This window comes from Ochlerotatus camptorhynchus, unplaced genomic scaffold, assembly GCF_037179485.1.
Source record: "Ochlerotatus camptorhynchus isolate MF236.1 unplaced genomic scaffold, CSIRO-AGI_Acam_v1.1 ptg000364l, whole genome shotgun sequence".
Taxonomy (NCBI): Eukaryota; Metazoa; Arthropoda; class Insecta; order Diptera; family Culicidae; genus Ochlerotatus; species Ochlerotatus camptorhynchus.
The window spans coordinates 786,306-808,131 of NW_027040852.1; the positions used below are offsets into that span (position 1 = coordinate 786,306).

At 39.7% G+C, this 21,826-nt stretch overlaps 1 protein-coding gene across 2 annotated transcripts in view; it reads left to right on the forward strand.

The window, feature by feature from the left end:
- mAChR-A (muscarinic Acetylcholine Receptor, A-type) overlaps nucleotides 1-5,656 on the forward strand; it is a 387,414-nt gene extending 381,758 nt beyond the window's left edge. The window contains exons 5-6 of one of the 2 annotated variants that reach the window (XM_065232162.1): nucleotides 3,954-4,141; nucleotides 4,350-5,656. In XM_065232162.1, the coding sequence (XP_065088234.1) occupies nucleotides 3,954-4,141; nucleotides 4,350-5,154 (993 nt within the window). In that variant the 3' untranslated portion in view covers nucleotides 5,155-5,656. The remainder of the gene's footprint in view (nucleotides 1-3,953; nucleotides 4,142-4,349) is intronic. The other variant, XM_065232163.1, reaches the window with a different exon arrangement.
- The last annotated feature ends 16,170 nt before the right edge of the window (nucleotides 5,657-21,826 follow it).

Here is a 21,826-nt window from a genome sequence, read left to right on the forward strand (position 1 = left end):
AGTAGTTGGAAACCTAATTACCTTGTTGAGGCAATTAATTTGCCTTGTATTTGATAATGGCAGCAACCAAGCCGGTAGATGACGTTCCGTAGAGGATTGTTCAGCTGGGACAATGGCGATAGGAAGCGATTCTTCAGCGGGCACAATAGCGAATGTGCGATGGCGGCTCGCTAGGCGCTGGACTATCGGACTAGCGGAAATTCGATGCAATCCGGCTCGAAGGATCAAATGTCGGGAGCATAGCGAGCAGCATATGAGAATTTGTGATGACTTCAAGGTCGGTTCACGGACAGGTAAAGTTTATCACTCACTTCTTCTTCTATTAGTAGGTTATTTCAGGATGATACAAGATACAAGAGGCAGTTTGAATTCAATTTCACTACTTTCTTCTGTTTGTTTTGATTACTCTCCACTTCACTGATGATGATGATTGATGACGTCGGTGTAGCGAAAGAGGATCAGTTCTGCCACTCTTCGGCTTTTATATCAGGGCGCGGCGGAAGATGGTATAACGCCATGCTACCAATCTGAATTTCCCTTTTGGGCGTTTATTGCCGTCGATCAACAGGGGGTTTTAAGATGTGGCCGATGAGCAACAGGTGGCGCGTCGATGCACTTTCGTTGTCACGAACACAGACCTTACGCAGTCAGAACCCATTTACTTTAATTGATCATTTTGTCAAGCTTGTGCATTCATGTTCCATCAGATGTCACAGCTGTTGTTTGCGGTGACATCTATCGGAAACTAGACACAATCTGTTTTCCTATAATTGCTCACAGAGGACACTGTAGTGCAAAACATGTCTGGTACCTCTATATATGCATTTAGATTATTATTTGAAGTCCCTCCTTTTTTACACATTCTGCACTCAAAATAGCTCACCCCTCACAGAATTTCCCGCCGAATGTTATGTATGGGACAAAGCATAAAGTATCTTTAGCGCAGAATATGTAAATAAGGAGCGACTTCAAATGTTAAAGCAAATGCATATATAGAGGTACCAGACATGTTTTGTAGTGTCAGGTACTCTATTTTGTAATCTGTGAAAGGGAAATCACAAATCGAGTGTCAACAAAATACATGGCATGTTGAGAGATTGAGGCCGTGAGAGCAAATTTTCTCTCTCAAATTTGAATTTTTTGGCTCTTTGGGAGCTGGTAGTAAATCAGGGAAAACTGTATGGGGAAAAATCATTTTTCTTCAATTGTAGCTTGTTTAACAATAATTTCCGGGAAAAAACTAAACGACATAGTCCCTGATTAATTTCTTTAGGTTGTTGTTCACTTTTTTTGACCTGAATATGCACCGAAAGCGAATTATTCCCACTTCTCTCAATTTCTATATGGGGAATTTCATTACTTCCTACCAGCGGAACAGCGCCATCTCTGTGGAAATGGTCGAACAAAATGATTAATTGGGATTGTGGCCAAATGGTCAAGGAATCGGCTCACGTTTATAAACCAACATATGATGTTACGGTAAAAAATAGTACATGCATTTTGAAACTGAGTGTGTAGTCTGGTACCATTTTACTCTAGACAGCAGCATAAGAACTAGCTTATATTTTATTTCATTTGGATTAAAAAATTCACTAGAAAATATAGCGAAGGTATAAAAACAACAGAGATGCATAATTCATTTTGGCGGCAAGATTTTAGTTGGTTCCATTGTTCTGAAGCGTACTGTTCTAGTACAATTACCGTAGAACCCCGTTAGTTTGAACAGCTTAAATGGCAATTACACGGCGCTCATTTGAAATATTTTTTTACTGGTACCTGTAAAATCCAGTGGGGGACAAACAACCGAGTTGAGGTACCAACGGGGTATCACTTAATATGAGAGAACTTTAACGAGATATTTCTTTATACAGGCTGTAAAAGCACTCGTGTTTAGTTTGCTGTCAGATTGCCAAAAGAGACTTTTCTATGGCCACTTTAATCTTTTATATCTGCTTCATGCGTTACGCTCTTTGACAACCACATAGTAGTTGTAATCAATACATTATTATTTTATAGCAGATGTACACTGAACGAGAAAAAATCCATCAAAATCAGAACATTACAGTACCCCTATACGTTTAATTGTCATTTAAGCTATTCAAACTAACGGGGCTCTACGGTACTCGACATCGGTTAAATTAACTTTGACATACAATTGTTTTAACTGTCATGATACAAAACCTGCATAAAGCGTATCGATGCTGTGACACAGCACGCCTGTCCCCTTGCCGTGAAACGAGCTTGTCGGTAGCATCGCCACACTTTTTGCAGCTATGATATTATGACTGTTCATTCGACTGATGCAAAATTTGAAATTTCCGCTCCACAGTGCTCAAACGGTTCCAAATTGGGCCCTGATTAGCCTCCCAAAATTTGAACTCATTTATTGAGAAACAGACTTGGCACAAACCATTTTAAGTTTATATGGGAATTACTATGGAGAAACCATAATTTCGGTTCATATCCATCTCAAAATTCAACAGTTCACTCTACTTTAGAAAATGATAGCTGAGCTAGTTGCACATTTTCTCAGCTACTACTTTGTTGAAGGCTACTTTTCGATCAAATGTAAGGAACAAAAATTATTAATGATTCAAGTCACTGATGTCTTATGATGATGCTCAATCAACTGTTCAGCAGGCAACATTGGTGTTTATGGCGCGTAGAACAGCTTAAAGCTTAAGCTTAAAGCTAAATTGCTTAATCTTGCCAAAAGATTATCAATCTCTTAACAATTAATAACTATTTAATTTGACGTTTGGCTGAAAAACGATTTTCTGCAAAGTTGTAGCTGATAAAAATTCCAATAAGAATAGCAATAGAATTTGTTACCAGTACAATATGTAAAAAGGCTAGAAGACAATGAACAAAAAATTTTGTTTTCCCATAGTAATTTCCATATAAACTTCAAATGGTTTGTGCCAAGTCAGTTTCTTATCAAATGAGTTTAAACTTTCGGAGGCTAATCAGGACCCGATTTGAAACCGTTTGAACACTGTGGAGCAAAAATTTCAAATTTTGCATCAGTCTACTGTTCATATATATAACATTTCCAAATTTCAATGTCAATATAAAAGTTTAAAGTGTAAGCATCTGAATCGTTCTGTATGGTAATCAATCTTCAAATTATTTTGCTTTTAATATTGAAAAATTAAAATGGTTTGTCCCTAGGGTCACGAACGGAAGCTTGACGTAGGACCGCTAGTGGATGTAAGAAATAAGAAGAGCATTTAGTTCGTTTAATTGATGGATCATCTTTTATCTTAACTCTTTCCGAATTTGAATTGTAGGCGTGCCAAATTTGTAGTAATTTTTTCAAAGAGAAAGTTGATGAAGAGAACCGATCAAAATAACTGACTATTGATGCTTCTGCTGCCTGCTCACCACGCCTTCCGAAGCGACAATGAGTTGAGGCTAGACAGCAGCGCTCTTTTATATCTTTTCAGGTTAAAGCAGGATGATGTGCAACCAAGTGGTACTCGGCTATGACGACTGGGCTTAGGAAGAACGGTTTTTTTTCATGATAAAATGATTACTTTTTATTTGTGCATGGGATAATGCTTGACATGACAACCTTTTCAATAGTTTCTTGTTGCAAATCATCAGTCGAAAACATTTATATTGATGCGTAGAAATATTTCTGATCGATTGGTGATAAAAATTTTGAAATTGATCCAGGGGCAGCTGAGTTATTAATGTTCTAAATCTTTCATAATTTTATTACATGTTCCATTTTCGGTTTTCACAAAGTGTACCCCCATATAGAAATCACAGACGTAGTCCTACGTCAAAACTGGACAAAACTGAAATATTTCAATCTTTAACTGTTTGACTGGATGCTTCCAAAAAACTGAAAGAATCCAGTTTAAACTGGAATGTTGGCAACGCTGCCCGCTACAGAGCCAATTTGGTTCGGATGTAAATTAACCTGCAGGTATTTTCATTCTTTCCAGATCACCACCAACGGCCTACCGAAAAAACCGGCCACGTTCTTCGGCGGCATCAAGGAGTGGTGCATCGCGTGGTGGCACTCGGGCCGGGAGGATTCCGACGACTACGGGTACGACGCCGAGGAGCCTTCGGATCTAGGGTATGCAACACCTGTATCCATAGAAACTCCCTTACCAAGCTCAGTTACCAGGTAGACCACCCGTGCCCCCCAACGGGACGAAACTTGCTTCTTACTTAATTCGGAAATGATCAGTGTGACATTTGGATTCTTATTTATTTTTTATTTTTTTCGTTCCGTTTCACTGTTGTTTGGGTGTAGTTTCATTGTTTTGTTGGTAGATGTCCCGCTGATTCCCACTAGGACTTGAAAATAATACTAATGGATCCTATCTCTCTAGATGCACATCATTGAACGTCATCCGCGATCCCTACGGGACCACGGGCCGGGGCAACGTGGTCAGTATGATACCGGACATTTCGCCGACGCCGATGCGACCGACGTTGCCCCCGATGTCCCACCTGCAGGACATGCATGGACCAAGAGACTCACGCTCACTACCGAATAGCAACCGCCTGGGCTCCCGCTCGGTGAGCCAGGACTCTGTATATACGATTCTGATACGTTTGCCACCGGAGGGGGGATCCGGTGACGAGCGGGCGCCCTCGATCAAGATGATTCAGGACGACGTGCCCATGTCGATGACGGTTCCACCTAGGCGACCGCTTCCCTCACGAGACTCAGATTACATCATTCCGGTGGGGCGGAGACAATCGACGGCCACGACGGACATCCGGCTTCCGCTGACGACCAAAATCATTCCGAAGCCGCTGTCCAAGCAGCAGCAGATCCATCAGGCGAACATGCTGCAAACGGCGCGGCAGGTCAAGAAGAAAAAGAAATCTCAGGAAAAGCGTCAGGAGACGAAGGCCGCCAAAACACTGTCGGCCATTTTGCTGAGCTTTATCATCACGTGGACTCCGTACAACATTCTGGTGCTGCTGAAACCGTTGACGGCCTGTACCCGGTGCATACCGCAGGAATTGTGGGACTTTTTCTACGCCTTGTGCTACATCAACTCGACCATCAATCCGGTGTGCTACGCGTTGTGTAATGCCTCATTTCGGAGGACCTACGTGCGGATTTTGACGTGCAAGTGGCACACCCGGAATCGGGAGGCGATGACCCGAGGGGTCTACAATTAGGTTTAACGTCGTTTTGTAAACTGCCCTGAGCAATTGGTTTGGTTTGTTCTTCCTTGGTGCTTTCTCGAGGCACTGCACGGTGGGGCGGTGGGACTGTTTGCTTGCTTGTTGTGTTTCCGAGTGTGTGGAATCGAACCCGTCTCGTCGTTACTGACTGACTTTCTGCCAGCAACAGGCCATTATATCGACTGAACAACACCTTTCGTCTGAAAGAAACGACAGGAAATCGTCAAGATCCACTCAAACTGAAAAGAACTCACAAAACAACAAAACAACCTCTTGCTGCGTCCCAGTCTCGAAATCCTCCACGCGAAAAGCGAACTTTTGATGAGGAGTAAACTATTTTCATCAACAATTTTTTCTTTCTCTTCTTTTTCATGTCTGCCTGTTCAGGAAATTTCTTTCCGATCCTTTTTTTTTGCTCTCATGTGTGTGAACAAATCCCCTTTTTTTCCGAGAGAAACATTGAAAAACACTCCCGAGTGGGTGGTGGTGGTGGGAAACGCGCTAACTGTAACAGACGAATTTCTTTTTTTTTTGCCTCGCAGTCATTCAGTGGCGTAGATGAAGAAAAGTGGTTCCAAGATTTCCCGTTTGTAGCTCGGCTCCGGGCTACTCTGTACCAAGTGGATCGACAGAGACGGAGAGCACAAAAAAGAACCCATTTCGTGTAAGTGTTTTTTGTGTGGCAGTTCCGTTTCGTAGAAAAAGGCCATTACAGGGCGAAAAGAGCTACTAGTACTAGGAATTATTATCTACCACTACTGTCCGGTTAATTTGGATAAATGGATTTCCATCTGACCGGGAGGTCTTTAACTTGTGGTTATATATTCTACGGTACGACGTAATTTTCATCCCATTTCTCGCGTAATCAGTCATGTGTGTCATGTTTGCGCTTCGATGAGCACCGGAGAATGGATCGTCAGCCGCACCCGGAGTCAAATTAGCGCTAGCGTGACCATTCATACTTTCCATTCAATATTTATCATTCATTGACATTTGCCTGTCAGCAGCACCTGCTGTGCCGATGCTGGTTGATGAGCCTTGATGTTTCTTCTCCCTCCAACAACCGGTCCGAATCGCAACGGTAATCTGCGAGCAATTAGTGAATGGAACGTGCAGCTCCGTCATACCGCTCTGGTTGCGAATCCTAGATAGAGGACACTGTTAACCCGATTAGAGTAAAATTTCAGACTGATTTCATCTAGATAATTAGCTTTGTTAATCCCGATATCATTTTGTTTTCAGTTGTTATCGCATTATTAATTTACTTATCAACCTTGACTGATTTTGTTATCAGTTGTTATCCTGTAAAAAAAAAAAACCGTACTAGGGGAAATGGATGTAATGTCGACCTAAATGACCCTAATTTGGGCCCATATATAAGTTTAGAAATCGACTAAATTTTCAAAAGCGAACAAAAATATCCATTAGTACCGTCCCAATGACGCGTTCATCGAGATAACATTGATAAATTGCAGATTTTTAGCGATGGGCCCAATCTTAGATCCATAGGCCAACATTAGAGCCATTTCCCCTATTTGTTTGAAGGATGCAAGGCTTGTTCAAAACGCAAAATATTATCTGCATGAAAGATAAAAATAATTGTGCTCTACATCGCTAATCATGTTTCAGTTATCATCGTAAGGGTTTAAATCTCAAACTCCCAAAAAATGCTAAAACTAAAATATGGCTTACTTAGTAATGGAACAACATGATTTGGGCCTATTTTGGATTAGAAATAACGGATTTGATATTTTAAGAAAAAATATTTTGAAGGAATTCTCGAACTTTTCTCTTAAGGTGAAAGTGGATCGTGGACCAATTTTTGCGCGTTCCAGACTTTACGTGTAATCTTCATGTGTTTTCACATGAGAAATTCTTTTAATATATATTTTCATTTCCCGTCATATACGTTATAAAACTGCGGTTCATGCAAGGGGTAGGTCACTCCACACACCAATCCGGGGTCATATTGTTTGTCAATGTGCCGCACGTGTACCGATTGAGTCGGTCATAGGGAAAGCTGCAATTGTTTGTAAAATATCCATCCCGGCAACCCGGTATTTCTGACACCTTGAATGTTTTGGACAAGGACAAATCGTATTGAGTATGACGGGGGAAGTGGCGGGTGTTGGTGTTTTATGTTCATAGGATACAGGAAAAGTCCTTGTTCAGAATAGCAGACACGAACCAACTCATACATTTTGCACTCGTGTTCGTGCTTAGATCAACGTTTTCCGCGAACACGGAGACAGATGTCGGTAGTGTGATTTGAGCAGAAATTTCGTGGCAATTTGTATGGTCATTCATGTCGGTTTGCCGTTGTATAGAGGATGATGAATATGACTTTTGTAGCTTGTTTTGTGTGAGTTGCATCATTGTTTGAATTAAGGGTCGAAAAGCTGAATAACTGCCTCTTTCTCTTGAGCCCACTCTAGAACCTACATTTCGTATTTAGATTTATAAGTGAACTGCCGGTCTGAGTTCCTCTGGTATATTCAATCTGAGGACGTTCCTGAAATAGCACGTAGTGTTGTGAACAACTTCAATGGCAGTTATCCAGCAGTGCTCCCATTTAATTTACAACAGCCTAATGCCTACGAGATTGTGCCGAAGGTATTACGATGGAAGTGCCCAAGCTGATTTCGGCACAATGTGCTGAGTTACTTACCCCTTGGGTTCATGTGTTTCATGAAAGGCAAAACTATCAAGATTACACGCTTTTTCACTCGTCCGCCGATAACCAATGACCAATGAAGTGACGGGAGAAAGAGAAGCAAATGACTGAAAATTAGTCTGTGGACTAAAATGCTGCGACTTTCGACGCTGTTCAACTTCAACAGAAAAAGAAAGCGAGCAGTCTCTTCGTTGCATCGATTTTGTCAATTTAAGCTGATAATTTGACGCCCGGTTATTAGAACTTGTTATCAATTTGCTATACATCTTTGCTCGGGTTGCCATTAAACTCACCATTTCGGTATTCGCTACGGGACTAAAATGTTGCATCTGAATGAAATATTCATTGACGATACCTAAACAATTTGAATGGAGGCTCCAAAACGCGTATACGCATCTTTTTTGGATCATTGAAATGTGTAAAGTGATCAGCTGCTTGACAGAGATGTCAAATTTGATGATGGTGATGATGGTGTTGATGGCGATGGCGATGGCGATTTACGATTTCTGTTTCGTATTTTTGAAGTTGTACAACTCCTATATGTTTCAGTGAGATAGAGCAAATCAGGGGGTTATTTTTTATGTAAGGATTTTCGGGCATCTTACTTCGTCCAAATCAGTCCCCCAGGAATCATCAAACATATTTTCCCTAGAGAAAATATTCAGATAATCCCGAGCAACCTGATTCTCAATAGGACTAGTAGGACCCAAACTGAAAATATGTTTAGCACGTTTCTGAGCTTTTCCTGAATTTATGATCAAAATTTTACCTTCTTTCTTAAGGGCTGGAATAGGCTTGCAAATGATTTTTCGAAAACTTTATGGCCATAAAAAGCTATTTGTTTTGTTCCACAGGGCAGATAATCACCTTTTAATTTGTGTGTTCTTTGAGATTGCCTCCTACGGACATTTTTCAGACGGATCAAGAGCTGAATATCGTCGTCTATTATAATTGAATCGAATTTAACCTCGCATTTTGGCACTAGGGCAGTTCTTACTTCAACTATCGAAGAAGTCAGCGGTTCAAGAGCAGAATTAACATCATCTTTGATTTGCACAGGAATGTTTGGATCGGAACTATATTCCTTAAATGTTCGATTTTGCTCCCAATCAGCTCTATGGTAATTGAAAGTAGAGCTGTTGAGAGCGGTGTTTTGCATTAAAATCACCAATAATGAAGAATTTAGACCTATGACGGGTAAGTTTCTGAAGGTCACCCTTGAGAAAATTCTTTTGCTGGCCTACGCATTGGGATAGTAAATATGCAGCTATAAACGTAAGGTGTCCACATTTTGTTTCGACAGATTTTTTAGCCGTAGGCAGGTATAGATGAGGAAATTGATACCTTCGGGTACGAATGTAGAATTTGTTCCTTACTGAGCAGATATTAGTAGCTGATCGTAGTGCAGCGTTTCCTGTACTTAGAACAAGATTGCAGGATCGATTAGCGAGTCTTCCATTCCCAAAAATTGGATGTATTTCTTTGGATCTTCCTTCACAGGATAGTCGTCCTTTGCGTGAGAGGAATCACCACAATTCATGCATTTAGCTGGTATGTAGCATGTATTTTGTCCCGTGACCCTATCCGTGGCACTTACTGCATTGGGTGAGGTTTTTCCCGAGCTGCCAACAATTTTTCTTCCGACATCTTCTGGATTATTTTTTCGATTAAGGACCGTCGGGAGTTTTTTTTTTTTTACATAGAAGATATTACCGAATTTTCTCAGAAGACTCATCCAATTTTCCTAGTAATAGTCATCTTATTTCTATGGAAGCTTCTCCCAGAAGTCCTTTTGGCTAGAGCATTCTTCCGATTAGCTTTAAAAGATCTTTAGACTTTGGACGTTTCTGAAAGCTTTCTCCTTATTCGTTTAGTTTGTTCTGGGAAAGTTCTTATATTTTTTATCCAAAAATACTTCTAAAATTGTTTCCTGGGAAATTGGAACGAATTCCTGGGAATAGTAAAACGTGATTTTTGGAAAATTAATCGGGTTTCCCGGGATGTTCCGGCAAGGAAACACTTGCCCAGGCCAGATTTATCTTCAGTATCAAATCAATTTGAGGATTCAGTATTCCTTTTCCAGGTTCTGCAACATTGAGATTATTTACAGATTTTAAATCTGAGTTTTTTTTAAATTTAGGTCTTGAAAATAAATATACTTGGAGACATTTTCAAGAATCTGAAATAAATTATTCCTGATGTTGGGCATTGAACATTTTCCAAGACCACTAATTTAAAAAAAAATCGAATCATGCAAAATGTTCAACGCTCATGGAATTTGATTTGAATTTCTAAGGAACTCATTCCAAGTGAATTCTGTGTAGAATATGTGAAAGGTACTGCTTTCAAGGTAGTTCTCGGGAACGCCAGATTGCATGCTAAACTTAAGAAGAATCCCAAGGTAGTTCTGAGTAGAATTCCATGGAAATTATGTAAAGGATTCAAAGAAATCTTTAATGAAAATTCAAAATGATTACATAGGAAATTTGAAAGGGATGTTTGAGGATTACTTCACGATAATTCTGACAGGAACTTCAAGGCAATTCAAACAACAAATCCATGGGAATCATGAGAATATGTTCAAGAAGATTCTAGTAGAAAAATGTCAAAATTAGGATTACAATTGAATCTGAGAATAATTCCTAAAGAACTTCAAAGGAATTCCAAGAGAGTTCTGACTTGAATGCCAAACAGATTGTTAGGAGAAATCTTAAAATAAATTGTGTTTGGATTTACCAAGACATCACGTACTTTGAAAATTCACAACTCTTGAATCAAGCAACCCATAAAAAATATAATCTGAACAACGTTTTCAACGGAAATTTTCACCATGGAGGAAAACCACATTGCAAAGCAAAACAACATTTGTTTTTCAAAGCTCGTGATTTCTGATAACTTCAACTAAATTTTTCTGGAAAAATTGGCCACCCAAATTTGCTGAATTTTTTTTTTTCGTCCATATGTTCATAAACTCTTCCTGTGGGTGAAACTTCATAGCATTCACCCTCGACCCATTTTGTGCGATCATGAAAAAAATACCCATGATTTACTTTTTCAAACGAACCTCATCGTATATCGGTTATTATTCATCATCTGAAATAGCTTCGTTTTCAGAGCATAATGGTATTTTCTTTCGATTTGTTTTTGATTTTTAGATTAACATATAAAACCTAGGGTCATCCCACTCTTAACTTTGTATTTTTCTGCTCATACCAAAAAAGTTCTCAGTGATATCTAAGATACCAAAATATACTTAAAAATACTTAAGAAATATGTAGTGTTGGAGATTTGTGTCGATATTGAAAAAAATGTTGAGAAATTGTCGTTCGTTTTATTAAGAGCGTGAGCAGAGCAACTATATGTCACTGACCGTTTTCGGTGAAATCTATTCGACCTGCTCCAGAAACATTTCTCTTAATACTTTTTCGCAGCGTTGGGAAAATATAAAAAAATCAAATCTCACCTACGCCCAAGATCACACTTGATTTTCGTAGACAAAAATCAACAAACAAACAACTGCGGTTGATATTGCAAGCTGTGATATTGCAGCTCGGAATATCAAGCTAACAAAACTCATTAGCTGCAAATCTCACCAAACTGTGGTGAGTAGTGTTTCCTACCCGGGACATCCCGGGAAACTTACCAAAAATCACGTTTCCCGATTCCCGAGAATCGGTTTCAATTTCCTAGGAAACAATTTTAGAAGATTTTTTGGGTGAAAGTAATTTCGAATTTCCCAGAGAAGTCAAATTAAATGTTTAAGGAGAAAATTTTAAGAAACTTCATGAGGAAACCGGTGATTTTCTAAGGGAAATGAAAAATGTTCCAGAATTGTTATGCAATGCCAAAAGGACTTATCAGTCGGAAGAAACTTCCGGGGTTTGGAAAAATAACTCTGGGGTAGTTAAAATCGATTCAATAGAAACGTCTAATGAAAGTTTAAACACATTTCGTGGAGCAGTTGGATGAACGACGCAAGTCAAACTATGTTATCGTCGAAGTCATAAAGACTTCTGGAAAAAGTTTCCAATGAAAGCAGGTGAAAATTAATAGGTAGGTTGGAAAATTGTGAGAAAATTCAAAAATATCTTCTAGGTCAAAAGAATCTCCTGAGGGTAGTCATTAACAAAAATTCCAGAAGAAGTCGTCGGAAGAAAAATTGGAGTCAGCTTGGCAAAACTTTCCGATGGCTGCATAAATATTGAAATTATGTGGTAAAACCATTGGTTAAATTAAACTATACTCTATAAATCGTTCTACAGAAGTTAAGAAATAACATTCTGATGAATAACTGTCATGAATTCCACTTAATTCTTTGCTGGACTCTGAAATCAAATATTTCCCGATTCCCGGGAATTCCCAGAAAGAGCCATCAGATGTTTCCCGGGAAGCCAAAAAATGGCCGGGAGATGAAAACACTAGTGGTGACATTAAGTTTCGTGTTTTTTGCATTACACCCGACCGCAACTGAAACTTCCATCACGGCTTGCAGCAGTCGCTTCGTGGCTACCATAGGTGAAGAGAGAAACGAGATGGCTTTATTCTACCTTCTCTTGCTAAGAAAACGAGGTGCAACGTAATCATTGTTGCGTCGATTCAACTCACGCTTGACATTGAGAGCGTATGATAGCGGAAAAGTATCAATTTGCTTATGATTATATTTTTCCTTTGTAGTAGATTCGAAAAAAAAAAAAATGTCGATAAGGGCGTATACGCGATGATCGATTTTCTCTTTGCATTGCTACAGCTAAGCGAAACAATTTTCTAGAATTTGTTCAATGCAGAGTTGTAACAGGTTGAATTGGCTATCAAAAGCAACTGCAAACGTACCGAGAAACGTTAATTCTAGCGACTTATTAACAAAAGAGAAAATCGACGAAGAGAATCGATCATCGCGTTTGCGCCCTTATGCATGCTCAATGTTGATAAATTGTTTTAAATGATTTATTATAATATTAATGGAACACTTTCGTCAATTGAGAAACCCGGTAGATTGACAAACTTTCTTCCTGTTTTCGATCAGATGTTTTTGTGCTTCTGAAGATTTAACAGTGCTTCTTCCACAAAAACTTCGCTTGACCAGCTTGGATTCCTTGGGAAGACACACCGTATAAATAATACTCCAGTGCATCCCATGCCAATGATCACAAAACATAGTTGTTTGTAACTATATCGTTCTTGAAGCTCTGCATTGTGAATTGCTGAAAAATTGAAATTAAGTTAATCTATTTTAGAGACATAATAGAAATACTTACCCCGAGACATACCCATCACAAGAAATTTTGAATTTGACGACGAACGCCTCGATCTAGCATAGAACAAGTCAACAACGAACAACTACAGTAGCAACCCGTCATATAAAAGTGTTACTACGATGCAAATAAAATCTTCTCTGAATCAGACATTAGATTAGATTATATGATTAGATATCCCAAGTAACAATTTGGGTTTTATTAAGGTTCTGTAGACCATGATTTGGACTTTTAGAATACTTTAAAACCTTGATAAAACCTGCAATGTTACTTGGGATTAGATCTCAAGCTTAGAGTGGGATGTCCCTAGTGTAAAACAAAATATTATCTTTACTGTTTGACACTAAACTAACAAATTGACTGCTCGTTCCCATACAAGCTCCCACCGAGGGGCGATATGATGGTTATTTTTGCTAATGTATATTTTCCTTGATTTGTTTTCCGTGCTGAGCACAAATACTACCGACGCCAGGGAGGCAGCTCCCACACCTGGACCCTACTTATCGACCCATCAATTCATGAACCGGGGACCAACGGCTTTACTTCCCTTTCGAAGGAAGGCGTGATCATAGATGTGGAAGATGTTACCACTACACCACCGGCGCCGCTTATTTTTGCTAATGTAATTGCCCTTTTTTTAAATAGTTGCAGGGCACCAACATTGCTGAAATTTTAAATTTTGGGTCAACTTGTAATGCATATTATGAATATGCATACACCTTAATACACCTAAAGAACCCAATTGAGTCACATTCATTATCAATAGTTATACGGCAGTGAAGTGTAGAGGAAACCCAGGCCGATGGTTGAAGTCTAGTTGGTGTCGTTTTGGCTCAGCATTTTCACCACAATGCCAACCAGACGCAGAGCTGATAAGTATTATAGAAATTATAAGGGGATAAAATGTCACGACATGTTTCCCCATACGTTTGCACAGTGACATTTTTTTTGGAAAAATGACTCCTTACCACCTCTTACCAGACCTCTGGTTGGGTGGAAGTTGGACTCAATTGAGTGATGCCTTCGTTAGATGATTAAGTAAATTGATTCCATCCTTTTGAAAGAGGTACCTTCGATAGGGGATGGTTGCTTTCTTCATTTCCATCAAATGTATTAATTGAATTTGAGAATTTTCTGCACTAAAGCCGATAGATGGGTTTCAATAAAATTACCAACTTCATCTTAGACACCAGGCCGCGAAAATACTTCGTTTAGGAGTTATTCGTTCTGTCATCTAAATTGTTTGTTTGACACACTGTGCTATGGAATTCTCATAGGCCATAATTGGAACACACCATACCAGTATAGCCATGATTGGTGCATCTACCCTGAAATGTTAATAGTCATAAACCATACGGGAAAAAATCCGGTCTGAAATTCATCTTTCTCAAGTCACTATTTTCTGAACAAGTTAATTTTTCGTTTACGAAAACACCATGATTAAAAATCATGAAATCGTGAACATTGTTCCTCAAAATAATCGTAACGCCTGCGTTACGGTGCACCGAGCACTAGTAATGGCAACAGAAGTCATAGAAACGTGGACTTTGTTTTGAAAATCATGATTTTCAGTTCTGGTAAACGTGATTTTCGTTCATGAGTTGTGCTTGATATCGTAAACCTATTCTCGAAAACGGTAGCATAGTTCATGGACTGTGAAATGTAAACTTTAATATTATTTTTAATGTCTTGGACATGGATTGGAGCACCACTGCCGGTAGTTTATCAGGATCTACCGTTAGCACCACCGAAAGGGCTGCTGCTGAAATACGACGACGAAATATCAGAACCTGCCAAAGTGGTCATCGATACAGAATAAGATGTGGATTTAGGACGAAGTCAGTCCCGGGGGACTGGCACTGGAGCCGGCTCCGCTGTCCACTCCGAAGCTAGACAAAATTGCAAAAGCGAACGATCATTCGCCGATACACGTTTGATGGGCAAATTCAGCACTTGTTGGTTTACCAATTCTACTGCCACCGGAATAGTTCATATCTAGCTGATATAAATGAACTCAAATCTTGCCTACCTTCTTCTTCTTATTTCCTTTATTTAACGTCGGCTCTGATCTGCAATCTAGTGCCAATCACCGACGGACATCTATTGCCATCCATTGACGGCAACCGAATGTGCAGGAAGGCAGCTTCCACACCTGCATAGAATATCGCACCCATTCAACACACATGGGCAGGGACCAACGGCTTTACTTCCCTTCCGAAGGAAGACGTGACCAGATATTTTTATGCCTCAGAAAAATCCCACCGACCTCGGCTGGGATTGAACCCAGACCCATTGGGGTGAGAAAGCAGTTACGGGCGCCTGGCTTTGCCTACCAAACAACTAGTCATACTCAAAGACTGAAAATGACAGCGGCCGCAGCTCCTCTCGTGATCCAAATTCACAGTAGCAAGAATGAAATCACGCTTATGGATTCATGAAATTCACGAAATCGTGATTTCATGTTGTGTTTTATATAGGGTAGAGCGCTACTTCGTCTTAATCGCCCATTTCCGTTCTATCGAGCTGAAAAGATCAATGATATCAATGATTTCACCGTGTATAAATCAATAATAGGTTTGTTCCGATGCGTTATTTCATTAGCTACAACATAAATCCTATTAGAGTGCATTGTAGGACTATTTACGCTCATTGTTCTCAAAACAAAAGAAGCGCTCCTTGCGAATCCCCTTTTTCTACGTTTATCCGTAGGACGAAGAAAATCTAATGGCGTTTCAATGCGTTAGGACGGAATTGAAACTCGTAGGACGAAATTAGAATCAAGAAGCAGTCCTTCTTTTTAGTTGGTCTTATTTGGTTTAGCCCAGCAGTAATAAGTTTTTTTTTTGGTTTGAAACATGCATCCCAAAGTAAGCAGGGATCTCTTGCGTTGATTAGATTAGTCCTGTTTTGTTGCTGTAAATTGTACAAGAGAAACATGTTCCCAGAACTTCCATGGAACTTTCTTTATCGGCCGACCCCCACACAATCACTAAATACAGTTTGCTCATCTCGACGTCCCATCATTGGATCCAAGTCGAGCAAGTGCCTTTTCGAAAAACGCTTGTCACGTTTCGCTGGCAAAAGTTGGGTCCTCCCCTGGTGCCTCTCTCCACCACGCACTAGCAGAGCGTCAACGGAAGGTGATTAGTGTCCGTAAAAAGATACTGATTAGATTGGCCAAGCTCCGGCCTGCCTCCGCTCTCTGTCGGAGTTAATCATGGAACTGCCGCCGTGTCGATTGTTCCCTCAGCTTTGTACTTTTTTTTGTTTCGCTACGTGATGAATTGATTCCAGCGTGGAAAAATTGAGTTTGTCAGAACTCGCAAGCAAGCAAGCAACCAAGTCCCATTGCATCTAGATCAAAATACAAAAAAAAAAATATGTGAAACTCAAAAGTGAGATTAAATATAATTTCTAGTCTAAATGCAGAGAATTTAAAAAATAAGGAAAGAAACATAAAGAGAAAGAGATAGAGAGAGCTATACTTAATAGATAAGGTGAGTGTGTAGTGCAAAGGATATCTTCGCTCCTCTTAAGACGTATATCATTTATCAGTGTACATGATAGAGAAGCTAATAGCAAAATTCTACCCCTAAGAAGAAAAGAAAAACTGAGATATATTCCCCTAAATAGCGACATCAGTACTAACTAGTAGGACAAATAGAAATACTGTTAGGTAAAAGAAAAAAAACAGAACCGATAACGAAAAACTAACTAGCCAGTAGGAATTTCATCTGATTATTGTATCTGAGATTCAGTCTGTGTCGTTTTGCTAATTTTCCAACTCATCTATGAAACAAAAAGGCGATTGGTTGTTTTACGGCCTAAACACATTACTTCGAATCGAACTCATGAATTCAATCGCCTACCATCTGCTGTCACTCCCATGTTGGTGTTTGTTATTTTCGTCTCTGTGTGCTTGTGGTGCTTGTGAATGTGTTTGATTAGTTTTTTTTTATTGTGTTGATCTTTTTTCATTCAAATTACATGTTACCTTGTTGATAGTTGATGTCGATGAATTTTGTTTATACTTTAGTTATTCAAGTAAGCGGCTTCTTCAATCCTAGGGTGCAATTGAAAGTGCACTAATGTTTGTTTACTATTCCTGAGCCACGGATTTCGAATAATACTTGCAGATTGCTTCTTGTACTTAATATAAGCGGTATACTCATTGGGTCTACATAACAACCACCTGTTCCACACTGCTCATTCCATGAATTTTAAGTTTCCCAAAAATTGCAAAATTTGAACGAATTTGGTAATAATCTCGGTTTGCGGAAGAATTTTAAACTTTGCATGGGAAACGAAACTATCCTATTCATTTGTTTACCAAAAATCCAAAGGTAGCTCAAATCTCACCAAATCTCGGACTAAGATTGAGAATACTATAAAAATCAGCTTTGTCGATTTGATCTTTGTACAAAAGTTATTAATCTTTCATTTTAGACCAAGTATTCCACACGTACCTACAAGCTCACATAAATGCCTGTAGGTTTGCGTGGAGCAATAGGGCTAAATTAATATAATTATAACTTATTTCTCATAAGTCTAATCGATTTGCAGTCTTAAAAAACTATTTATTTATATAACTGAACATCACCAGGCGTTATTTGCCCCAATGATGTAACTTAAACTAAACATGAAAAGTACTAAAACAAAACATCAATAAGTACATAGATAGTCATCTCATAAAAAAAGGAACATTACTAAACAAACTAAACTGATCTAGAAAAAAACGAACTAAACCTCCGCCGAAGCAGCTGGCGAGTCAGGTCAAAATCAAACAGTGCGGAGACCCTATTGAAGAGTCTATGTAAACCACCGATTGCACCGAACATGCTATAATTAGTTCGCTGTATGGGCAGGCGCAGCATTGAATTATTCCGTAGGGCTCGGGGTTGAACATCGATGTCAATTTGCTCAAGGAGGACAGGGCAATCGGTGCGTCCTTGCAAAATATCCGCAATTAGCAATGCCCTTGCTGTATCTCTTCGGAACGACAGGCGCTCCAGATGGATCAGTTGTAAACGACTTTCGTAGCTATATGCAATCGGAAGGGATCCGTCCACGGCAGTTTACGTAGCGCATATCTCAGGAACCGTCGCTGAACAGACTCAACTCTTTCGACACCGTTGTTGTAGTGAGGAGTCCAGACAACCGAGCAGTATTCTAATATGGAGCAAGACAAGGAGCAGTACAACGATTTAAGGCAGTAGATATCCGTGAAGTCTTTGGCAATCCTGAAGATAAACCCTAAAATTCTGAAAGCTTTGTCGACGGCGTGCGAGATGTGCTGCTTGAAAGAGAGTTTTGTGTCCAGAATAACGCCTAGGTCCTTAATTTGGCTGACGCGCTCAATTTCAGTGCCTAGCAAAACATACTTGAACATAATAGTCTCTTTCTTGCGCGAAAAAGAAATAACCGAGCATTTGGACAGGTTAACCTACAAGCAACAGTCTTCAATTAAGTGAATTCGGAGAACGGATGAATTTTAAGAATTTTTTGGAGTGTTCTACAGAGAATTTCTGTACAATTATAAAAAAAATTTCAGAGAGAATTTCAAATTTATTTTAGAAGAATTCTGGAAAGATCTCTGTGAAAGGAAATTAATCTTTTGGAAAGGCTTGAGAACAATCAAATAAAAGCCTGTAAAGTTTTGAGCGAAATTTTCATACACCAATTGTTTTTTTTTTTTTGTATATTAATTTATTTGATAAGGCTCAACCGAATTAACTTAACAGAGCCGAGGATTCATGGTCACTATACAATACATCTTAAAGCTATAGTCAAAAGGTACAACACAATAAACACTTTATCTTCCGCTATCCAAAAAGCCTCCTCCATCAGAACTGGAGCCGCTTCCAGTAGTTTCATTGTATGGCAAATTGTTGTACGCCAACGAGGGTCAGAGCGCGTCCATTGCAGCAATGGACGCAAAACGTGGTCAGCACTCACACACTCATCACGAAACGGTTGCTTTCCAAAGTCGACGACGCATCGACCGAAAGAACTGCTGATGAAGAACAATGAGGAGGACCACACAATGGTTGCTGCCGAGTAAACAGACGATCGCGCAGCACACATCGAGAGTGGCCTGCTTTTGTCGACAGCCGAGTGAACACTGCATACACCAATTGTGAAGACTTCGAACCTGTCCCAGATCCAAATTCAAGATCCAGCAAAGGTGCTGCTGTCTTGGAAATTACCCATTGAACCTTAAGCTTCATCTCATTCAGTTTTGTGCTTAATTAAAATACCCATAACGAAGGAGATTTGGATGAATGTATGCCCCTAGAGTAGAATGCGGATCCTTCCCGTTTTTGGTAACACAAGATTTCTGTCTTTTTTGCATTCTATAAAATGTATGGAACGCTTTACTTAATTTGAAGTTGTACTGAAACACTCTCCGCCCATCTCCCCCTCTGAGTATTTCTACTTTGGAGCAGTTGGACGGTGAGCATGAGCATGAGTATGAGCATGAGTATGAGCATGATTGACCACCCATGGTTGCTATTCAGAGCGTGACTGCTTTCTCACCCCAATGGGTCTGGGTTCAATCCCAGACGAGGTAGGTGGTATTTTTCTGAGGCATAAAAATCCCTGGTCGCGTCTTTCTTCGGAAGGGAAGTAAAGCCGTTGGTCCCGGCCCATGTGTGTTTGAATGGGTGCGATATCCTACGCAGGTGTGGAAGCTGCTTTCTTGCACATTCGATTGCCGTCAATGGATGGCAATCTATGTCGGTCGGTGATTGGCACTAGATTCCGGAACAGAGACCGACGTTGAATAAAGGAATGAATACTTCTGCGAGTCTTGTCACTATACTAACAAGGCATACAAATTAACAAGGACTAAAATGTGTTCCTTTGATTACTGCAAAATCCTGTTCCCCTAGTTTGAAGTTGTCGGGACTAGGGTTCGGAGGCAGATCTTATACCAGTAATGCACCACAAAAAGGTGATCTACCAGTGTTACTGGTTCTTTGGAGCAGTTGAACTGTGAATAGTTAAAGTGTAAAGAAATTGGAGAGGTTGTTCAGAGTGTTTTGAAGAAGCTAATCCGAGAACTACGGTGAAGTTGCCAGGGGATGTTGGGAGCAGTTATTTTCAGATAACTAAGGAACAAAAGTTAGGATCTTTGGAGAAACTGTTCGAGAGACTACGAGAAAAGGTGCAAAGAAGTTAGTGAAGTTGTTCAGAGAGCTTCGTACATGTTGTTCACACACACTTTGATTTTTTTTTTGCCGAGATGGGCACCAGCAGCTCGGTATTTTGTCGAGATTTAGCAAAATTTATGATTTTTAGCAAAGATCTCGGCAAAATTGGTTAGCTGAATCTCTGCAAGTTTTCACTTAGATCCAGCAAAACAAAATGCCGAGCTACTCAGCTCATCTCGGCAAACAAAATCTAAGTGTGCGGATTACAGGAGCAGTTATTCATTAAATTTCAGGGATAGTGTTCTGAGAACTGAAAAATAGTAGTTAAGATAGCTTCGAAGAAAATTGTCAGCGCTTTTTGGAGAAATTGTTGACAAAACATCGAGGACGATTCTCAGCTAAAATTTTAGGAATTTGTTCTTGAAAAGTATGAAAAGTTGTACAGCGAATTCCAGAGAAATTATTTTTGGGAAACTTTTATAAAAGTTAATCAAATAAGCTTATTAAGAAGCTCCGCCAGATCAGAAAACTTCAGAAAACAATATTGAGGTGAAGTTAGCAGTAATAATTTCGAGGAAGCTCAGTAATATTGTGTTTTTTTATGAAACAACAACAAAACGGAATATGGTAGAAATCTGATGCCTCATTGGGGATGTCGAAACGAATCGATTTTCGTATGAAAAATTCGTTTCGTCTTGGTTGCATAATGTGGCCCCTAGCGTTCCTAGCTTACAAATTAGGAGGATTTGCTGGAGAGTGTCCAGAAGGAGAATCTGTTTTTTTTTATTGATTTATTTGATAAGGCTCAATCGAATTAACTTTACAGAACCGAGGATTCTAGTTCACTATAAAAAAACATCTTAAAGCTATAGTCCATAGGTACAACACAACAAACACTTTATCTTCTGCTATCCAATCAGCCTTCTCCATCAGAACGGGATCCGTTTCCAGTTGTTTCATTGTATGGCAGTATCGCCAACGGGGGGCAGACCTCTTCCCTTGCAGCAATGGACGCAAAACGTGGTCATCACTCACACACTCATCACGAAAGTGGTTGCTTTACAAAGTCGACGACGCATCGACCTTAAGAACTGCTGATGAAGAACAATGAGGATGACCACACAATGGTTGCTGCCAAGTAAACAAATGATTTCGTGACACATATCGAGAGTGGCCTGCTTCTGTCGACAGCCGAGTGAACACTGAGAAGGGAGGAGAATCTGTTCGAGAAACTTCGCCAAAGTTGTTCCGGGAACTTCCTGGTTCGTCCAGGACGTTCTTAACAATGCTTCGAACTTGCCACTGAGCTTGTCCGGAGAGTCTTTTGGACAAACACCAGCCTTGAATGATTGAAGATGTTGCTTGTTGAATTATGTCTCTATTCGCACCACAATCCCAAAAACGAGAGTTTTGATGTTCATCCGCCTTCCGAAGGAGGAGCTTTTTATCCTAAGAAAGTATTTTTGCATTAATGAAACTTCATCTTAGTTATAAATTAATGCCAAACTTTATCACTTATTGATCTTTTAAAATTGTTAAAGCTTAAAATTGTACGGTTTGTCTCACACTGACCGACCGCCGAGTTT